Below are 8,978 nucleotides of genomic sequence, written 5' to 3'. Positions count from 1 at the left end.
GGTGGCACATAAAAGACACCATTTTGAGCGTGGTCGTTTTCGTGCGGGTGACACGTAAAAGCACCCACTACACTCTCTGAGTGGTTGGCGTTAGGAAGGGCATCCAGCTGTAGAAACTCTGCCAAATTAGATTGGAGCCTGGTGTTGCCATCCGATTTCACCAGTCCTCAGTCAAATCGTCCAACCCATGCTAGCATGGAAAGCGGACGTTAAACGATGATGATGATGATGATGATGATATATATATATATATATATATATACACACGTGTGTGCATGTATGTATGTGTGTGTATAAATATATATACATAGTGATTATTATACTATAACTTAACTGAAAACCTTTTTCAAAGCTCTCTTCATAATGAATGTAAATGTGAAAATTTGATAGAGAAGATATAGTAAGTAAAACATAAGCATCAAAGAAGCCTTATCTGTTGTCATGTCATTTTTATTATTATTATTAACCTTTCATCTTTATGGGATTAGTAAAACAAGTACTAGTTGAGTACTGGGACTGATGTAATCAACTAGCTCCTCCCATCAAAACTTCAGGCATTGTGCCCTATAGCAGAAAGCATTATTAGTTCTCTTGTGCATCTGAAGTTTGTGTCTTTGGTTTTCCTTGTGGTACTCCTGTCAATAATATCACTTAAATATCTTCCAAGCTTTTTTTATATATATGTATGTGTGTGTAGATGTCATGGCTTAAAAACATGTATATTACATTTGTGTTGTCAACCAATTAAATGATTTCAGTTATTTTTCTTTTTGTACCACAGATGTCCTTTGAAGAAACAGAATTATGATTATCTGGTTTATGTATTGACTGCATTATATCATGAATCGTGGGTAAGAAAGACTTTGTAATACAATACCTTTGTTAATTCAGTTACTAATTTTAATTTTATTACATTCACATAGAAAGAGATGCAAATTTAAAATGTAGGGAACCAAATTTTTTTATACTATTGATTATTGATGTTTAAAACAACCGTTACATTCACAGCTGATGAAATCAATGGATTGTAAGGTCACTTAATAATTAATCCACTACTTATACCCTGACACTATGTTCATGTTTAAATACTTTATTTTCAAATGATCCAGTCATTATAACTGTATGCCAGTACAATAGATATATCAGCTCAGCAATAGTTTGGTATGTTGAGTTCAAATTAGTTTATCTGCTTTACCTATATTTATATAAAGACTTCAAATGTTTTAAATACTGATTCAAAGCTCCTTCACTGTACGAATATCTTTTGCATCATTTATAATGCAGAATATAGAGAAGACATTACTAGTGAGAGGTTTCAATTACATCATTACAAAAACTTATTAACACTAGTTGTAGACTAATTTTGCTTTTTCATCATTAAAATTATTTCTAATTAGGTTTTTATTGATTACTGCATTCAATACGTAACACTAAGTAACTTGACTCATGTTTTCCATACAGATGGCAACCTTGAGTCCTTTCTCATTATTTTCTAAAATATGCTTATTTTTGCATCAAGTCTTGTACATGTGCTTAATGATTAGATCATTGCTACATCAGCAAATGTAGTGAGATCTATACATCATTGAGGAGGTTCAATTAGATTGAAGCACACTTGTTAGAATAATTCATGTAATATTCTGATTTTGGCACAAGGCTAGCAGTTTTTCAAGGGATAAGTTTAGTTGATTACATCAACCCCAGTGCTTAAATGGTATATATTTTCTGAACCTCAAAAAGATAAATGGCAAAGTTGACCTCATCAGAATTTTAAACTCAGGATATACAATGCCAGAAGAAATTCTGCCAAGCATTCTTTTCCCAACACTTTTATGATTACTTTTTAAAGTTATATCTTTTACTCTTTTACTTGTTTCAGTCATTTGACTGTGGCCATGCTGGAGCACCGCCTTTTAGTCGACCAAATCGACCCCAGGACTTATTCTTTGGAAGCCTAGTACTTATTCTATTGATTTCTTTTGCCGAACTGCTGAGTTATGGGGACGTAAACACACCACCATCGGTTGTCAAACGATGTTGGGGGGGGGGGGACAAACATATACACATACATACATACATATATATGATGGGCTTCTTTCAGTTTCCATCTACCAAATCCACTCACAAGGCTTTGGTCAGCCCGAGGCTATAGTAGAAGACACTTGCCCAAGGTGCCACGCAGTGGGACTGAACCCAGAACCATGTGGTTGGTAAGCAAGCTACTTACCACACAGCCACTCCTACGCCTATATAGAAAGATTTTCTATAGAAATTAGAGCCAGTATTGAAAGTTACATTTCATATACGAATATGTCAATGTAAACAATGCAATCAAAGATATTATAATGGGTGTATATGCATATTTCAGTTCTTACTCCTTTTTTGGAACCATCCAAGAACACATTGCTTAAATCGCCACTATGATTCTGTCTGCTGACTGTCTTATAATTCAAATACTATTAGTCATTGACTAATATTGTCTTCTTGTTACTCTATAAATATTTCTATTTAACTTTTTGATGCTCACAGCATTAACTTAACTATTGTTTGCTGGCTCAGTGTGTATTGTTGCTTAGTTAAGCAAATGAATTACTGGATTAGTATATTTTAATTTAAGAGTTTATATGCACTGATGACATTTTGTTTCTCTGAGCTGATTACTTCACTCTGTAATCTCCGTTCACCTATATTTTGGTAACAGATGCTGAAGTCTCTTGCAAAAGACTAAAATCTTCAGCCCTGTGGCTCACAAGTCAGTGTAAAAAGCCTCTATCAGGTAGTGCAACCTGCTAAAAGTACCAACCACATTTCCTTCTAATTATTATTGTTGAAAAAAAAAGGGCCCATTAGATATATCAGGGTGGTGCAAAAATAATGTCTGATTTAAAGATCTAAGATAAAAATGAATAAGCCAATGACTATGGAAATATTTATTCATTAACATACTCTCCATTGCTTTCAATGACCTCATTCCATCCAACTTTATAAATGCCTCGCGTGTAAAATTCTTTAGGTTTAGAACCAAAATATGAACCCAACTCATTTTCAATCTCTTCTCTTGTAGTTAACCTAAGTCCATCAAAATGGTTCTGTAGTCCTCAGAACAAATGGTAATCAGAAGGAGCAAGGTTAGAAGAATATGGAGGATGAGGCAGTATTTCCCGACCAAGTTCTTCCAAGAGAGTTTTGGTCAGTCGAGCTGTGTGAGGACGAGCATTATCCTGATGGAAGATGACACCCTTTCTGTTAACCAAGGATGCTCACTTTTGGCTCAGAACTGTTTTCAAACGACGAAGTTGCTCACAATGAAGATTAGCATTAATTGTTCCAAGCTCTTTTATATATATAGCTCTTTTATATGTAACAGTTCATAATGGATTACTCCTTTAATATCCCACTGTACACTCAACATGATCTTCTTTGGATGAAGTCTCGCTCTTGGCTGTTGAACTGGCTGTCCTCCTCGACTGATCCAAGAACAGCAGCATTTAACATTATGGTAAAATATCCACTTCTTGCCACCTGTAACAAGCCTGTCCAAAAATGTTGCTTGAAAGTGTTGCGAAAGCAATGATTGACAACATGCTGTTGTTAATTCTATGGAGACAGCTCATGAGGGACCCATTTTCCAGCCACTGAAACCTTTCCAATGTGCTTTAGTTGGCGTACCATGGTTGTATGGGCCACGTTTAACTGTTCTGCAAGTTCCCTAGTGGTAACAGTAGGGTTCTCTAAAACGAGAGCTTCCAACATTTCGGAATTAAGTTTTTTTGAATGACCCTCTTTTGGCTCTTCTTTCAAAGTGGAATCACCACTTTGGAAATGGGAAAACCACCTCCTGCAAGTTTTTTAATTCACTAAATCATCCCCATAAGTACTCTGAATAGATCTTGCTGCCACACTTGCAGTAACACCTTTATGAAACTCATAGAGTAAAACATTTCTTATATGATCTTTAGATGGGACAAACATGGTGGTAAAATTTTTTGAGAATTATGGCCAGAAGTTAGATAATCTAAAAGAAAATAGTACACAGAGATATCTTAAAATTATAAGAGGAGGTTAAAAAATTGATAAATTCACTCTGAATCATTTTTTCTAGAAATCGGACATTACTTTTGCACCAACCTGATACTATATCTGAAAATAGACAATGGATATGGCTGGAACATGTTTGATTAAGCTTAATCTGAACTGGCTTAGGGTTTAACAAAGACCTTTTGGTTTATAGAGAAGTTAGCATAACATTTATGCAAAATAAAATCAATAAAAATAACTAACTACAGATAAGATACAAAAACACAATAGATATCAAACTTTCTGTTTGTTGCTTTCAGTGGATAAATTAAATTTTAAATTTCTTTTTATTAGTTTTTTTTCAGTACCTTCAAACTATGTTTATTTTTTTAACTCTACACTGAAAATTTACTATCAAATATTGACTTGTCTTCTATTAAAAGCGAGTGGAGCCTTGGGAATCTGAGAAAACTGAAGCAGACTGGGAATGTTTTTTCTGGGATAAGAATGTTTCAAGAAAGAATATAGTCCAACTGCTTCAAAGAATTAAAGATACTGACAGCAGTAATGGATCTGAGGTAAACTGCATTTTTGAAATTTCTAGCAAGTATTTTGTAGTCTGTTTTTAGTTTTTTGTTTTAACTTACTGATTCAACAAATCATTATCATTATTTAATGTTCATTTTCTGTTCTGGCATGAGTTGGATGGTTTGCCCAGATCTGGTAAACTGGAGAGCTGCTATGAGAGCAAGGTCATCCACATTTAGCTGTTTCCAAGGGCAGCCAGTCTTGAATTCCTCTATTATGGCCTGGAGGACAATGATGAAAGGGAGGGGACTAAGTACCAAGCTCTGATGAATGTCTACCTGTACACCAAATTCATCACTGTATTGATAGTTAACTTTTACCTTACTGACAGAGCCTCTGTGCATAGCATGTACAGCTTTCACAAGCCACTCGTCTATCCCTAGCTTCTTCAGAGCCCACCATATTACACATCAAGGTAATCTATCAAAGGCTTTCTTTAGATCAACAAATGCCAAAAATAATGGTTTAATCTTAGCTAAATACTTCTCTTGCCTGTCATATGCCTGTCTCTGTTTCTGGTGAGGATGTAGTCACTCTGGCTACTATGCCTACCAGATTGATAGGTGATGAGATGGCTGGCAGGTTTTATGAAGTCGATATTGGAGATCACTAAATCATGTGCATCACAAAACTCCAGCAACCTTGTTCCTTCCTTATTTCTAGGGCCAAACTGTAGCTTCCATGCATTCCCTGAAACCCATCAGAGCCTTTTCCAACATGGCCATGAAGTCCCCTGCCGCAATGAGAACATAATTGTCTTTCATTGTCAAAGTAGTCCACAGAAAAGATTGATCTATCACATACCTTAACTACCTCAGTCTCCTTATACACCCATTTCTCTGCCTGGAGAATACCTACACCACCTAGACCATCATTGCTGCCCACCCAGAAGAACATGTATCTATGTCTCTTACCTGTAAGCAGTCTAACTGGGGCTCACCTTCATTGTACCTCTTGCATGCAGCACACATCTACATACCTTCACTCAAGCATTTCAGCAGTCTCTCCAGACCTACCTCTCATTGTGGAAGCTTTGTGCTTGTAGACTGAGGATGATGTTTTCAGCATCTGGAAAGGAATCATCTTTGAGGTCACTTACCTAGAGGCAGCAGGTACAGATACAAGCTGCAGTTTGAATTTCCTTCAGCCTTATAAGGTCTTCATGGGCATACTTATACAGCATATAAAATAAATATACATACACATACATATTATGGACACAAATATATGTCCATAAAGTTGATAAAATAAGTACCAAACTATTATGTGTTAGATGGTCTTTTTAGTGAAGTAGTTATTACATTGGATATCATTTCTTATATTAAGTCACTTGATTATGAAGTAGAGGTGGAACTTATCGTTGTAGGGTTTAAATTCTGAAATATTTTCAACCCTTGTATAGTTGAAATGTGTATGTGTTTTCCTTCTTTTTTACTACTAAATTTATTTCCTACTAAACTGAAAATATTTCATCGATTAAAAAACTTCTCTGGTGGTATTATCCACAGGATCTCAAGTTTCTTTAAAATTTTGTAAATGTGATACAAAAATAAGTACAATGACTCCTGAATATATGGTTATGGTATCAAACTTTGTTCATCAGTCTACTTCCAATCAAGGTACATAACTCTGTATATACTTATTGCATTTAACACTTCATGCAATTCAAGTGCTAGTTTTGGTATTGATTGTTAGCTTCAACTCAATCTTGATCCAGCCCACCTCTGATCAAAGGCTATTTATAAATGACTGTTTCAACATTTTTCAAGCATTGTATAGCTTGGACAACACTACCGAATGTGCCCTTTTTTTTTAAGATCATAATATGTAATTTGTAGCAGATGCAGTTTTGTTATTTCTACAGTGTCAAAGAAAGTATGACCATCTCCCTATCATAGTGAAAATTAAGAAGTACAGAAAAGTTCTAAGTTATTGAATGAGATGCATGAGCATGAATAACCAAGAGAAGGCATAGCTGTAATGGTTTCTAAGATAATGAAAGAGTTGAATGCTGGTAAAACTGCAGGTTCATCAGTAATAATTGCTCAGATGCAAAAACATATTAGTATTATGATATTATGAAAACATCATAAATTGCCTCAAAGCTAAAGGAAATGCACTGTAAATATGTCTGCAGTAATTTCTAATTGATAGATCAAGTCTTTGAGAAAATATTAGAAAAGATAGTAGAAAAAATAGTATAGTTTAGTTTTGTATAAGGGTGTGGCACCTAGTCAAGTCAATGTCATAGCTTTACTGCATTTGAATTTCTTGTCTTTTCAAACTCAATCAGTTCTGAACCTTCTTTAATATAGTGAGGAACATGGCCATTATAAACCTGAATCCTCACCAATCTAGTATAGAATTTAGTATTGGTGTAAATTCTTTTCAAGTGTTTCACTGGGCTGGGGTGCCCATCTCCTCCCCAGTATATCAATGCTGTTAGCTCTAAGGAGATGATCTGTTTTTGATGGGGTTTTTTTAATCTACTGGGTATCCACACAGCCTCCTCACTGGTCAAATGCAGTAGTTGGCTGGTTTAGTTGCCAATAATTCAACTAAGTAACACAACAGTTACATTCCTTCATAGGCTACTCAAAATATGTTCTTAGCTAAGAATAAACCACTTGGTCATTTGTTAATCTGTTGAAGATGGTCATCTGCATATTGTGCAGAGCACACGTAATTTGAGAGAATGGCTTGACATTGAAAGCTTCAATTGTTGCATGTAGGTGAGACAACAGTGTTAGTATGAGTAATGTGTGATGATAGTGTTGACAAAGGAAGATGTGGGAAGAATTGATGAGATCAAGGTGTGTTGGGTATCCTGGATAAAATAATAGTCAAAATGAGAGAGGATATATTGTTGATTGTTTTACATGTTAAGAAGGGTGTTAAAAGCAATATGACATATATAGTAATAAATATTCTATGTAAGGTAAATTTACAAGCAAGTATTTTTAGTAAATACACATCCTTGCTATAAGAAAAACAGACACTAACTAAACCAAGGAATTATATAGATTCACACTTTAATATTTATTTGAAAGATTCACACATTAGTATTTCTTTGTAAGAAATAAAAGCAAAAACATTCTGAAGAAATATGTAAGGTGGTGCTACTTTAGTCAGTTTGGCTGATAAAAGAATCTGTAAGCAATACAAATTGTTCTTAAATACATATGTATTTATGTTTAACATAAAAAAACCCACCATTTTGTACAAACTCAAATCCTCTAAATGTTGGAAAGAGAAAGAAAATGGCAAAAGGGGAAGTACATGGTTCAAAAATTTTGATTTCTTATTATCCTCATTGATATAATTATCAATTTTTCACCTTTTTTATGTTTTATTTTATTTCAGGTCTCTGATGACAAACAACTACCTTATCTACCATCGGATGTCTCAGAAGAAACTGTTGCTGCTCTTCCTCAAGTTCAGGCTTACAAAAAAACCCTAACATCAATGATTGATGAGGGTGAAAATACAGAGAACTTGAAAGCATATAAAGAAAGTGTAAAAAACTTGTTAAATATAAAAACAACATTTTAAACTGTTGAGTGTTTTAAACTGTTATACTGAGACATGTTTAGACTATTTGTGTAATAGGAGTTAAAAAATACCCTTCATTACCTCATCCATCACAGATTTCAAGCCATTGAAAGTCTATCTTCCTGAAATTCTACATAGTTTTTCTCAGATTTAACATTTTGCTTGATATGAAATGATTAAAGTATTAGGGGTGTTTTTTTGTTTTTTTTATAAATAAATTGTTTAAAAAATTGTTTACTCTTTCATTACTGTGTTTATTAAATCATATATTCTTAAAATGTTTAAATATTGAATTTTTTCCTGTTGTAATGTCCTTCATCTTTTAATCTTGTCATTATGAAACACATCAGCAAGATATGATTAGTTCATTACATTGACCTCCATCCTCGACTGGTGCTTTATGTTATCAATCTCTGAGGAATGAAAGGCAAAGATGTCCTCAGAACTTAAACACAGAATCTAAAGAACTGATACAAATTCTTTAAGGCATTTTATCCAATTCCAACAATTCTGCCAATCCATCAACTTTACAGAGAGTATAATCATGTCGAAATTTGAATGTGTTTTTTAGGACAGTAACCTATTAATTACATTGTCTTTTATTATTTCTGATAATCTGCAGTCAGTCATCACAGCTATGACTTTATGGCTTTGGTATAACTTAATAAACATTTTTCCTAATGGTGAGATTTTCACTTGAGTTTACCATTTATTATGATCAATTCCTTTCCACTTCATATTCCATTTTGCAGTATGTTTGAATCCCAGTTAAGGTCTCCTATGGTTTCTTTTTCCTTTGCATAGTTGAGAGTAAAGGAGTT

General features: G+C 34.2%; 1 protein-coding gene across 2 annotated transcripts in view; it reads left to right on the top strand.

Annotated features, from left to right (window-relative positions):
- Positions 1–8,389, top strand: part of LOC106872158 (28S ribosomal protein S35, mitochondrial) — a 61,864-nt gene extending 53,475 nt beyond the window's left edge. For both annotated transcript variants that reach the window (XM_052978473.1, XM_052978474.1), the window contains exons 7-9: positions 782–851; positions 4,461–4,595; positions 7,969–8,389. In XM_052978473.1, coding sequence (XP_052834433.1) covers positions 782–851; positions 4,461–4,595; positions 7,969–8,157 — 394 coding nt within the window. In that variant the 3' untranslated portion in view covers positions 8,158–8,389. The remainder of the gene's footprint in view (positions 1–781; positions 852–4,460; positions 4,596–7,968) is intronic.
- Positions 8,390–8,978: the final 589 nt, after the last annotated feature.

The sequence above is a fragment of the Octopus bimaculoides genome, chromosome 2 (assembly GCF_001194135.2).
Source record: "Octopus bimaculoides isolate UCB-OBI-ISO-001 chromosome 2, ASM119413v2, whole genome shotgun sequence".
Taxonomy (NCBI): domain Eukaryota; kingdom Metazoa; phylum Mollusca; class Cephalopoda; order Octopoda; family Octopodidae; genus Octopus; species Octopus bimaculoides.
The sequence above is the reverse complement of the archived record's forward strand: the minus strand, read 5'-3'. Positions and strand labels throughout refer to the sequence as shown.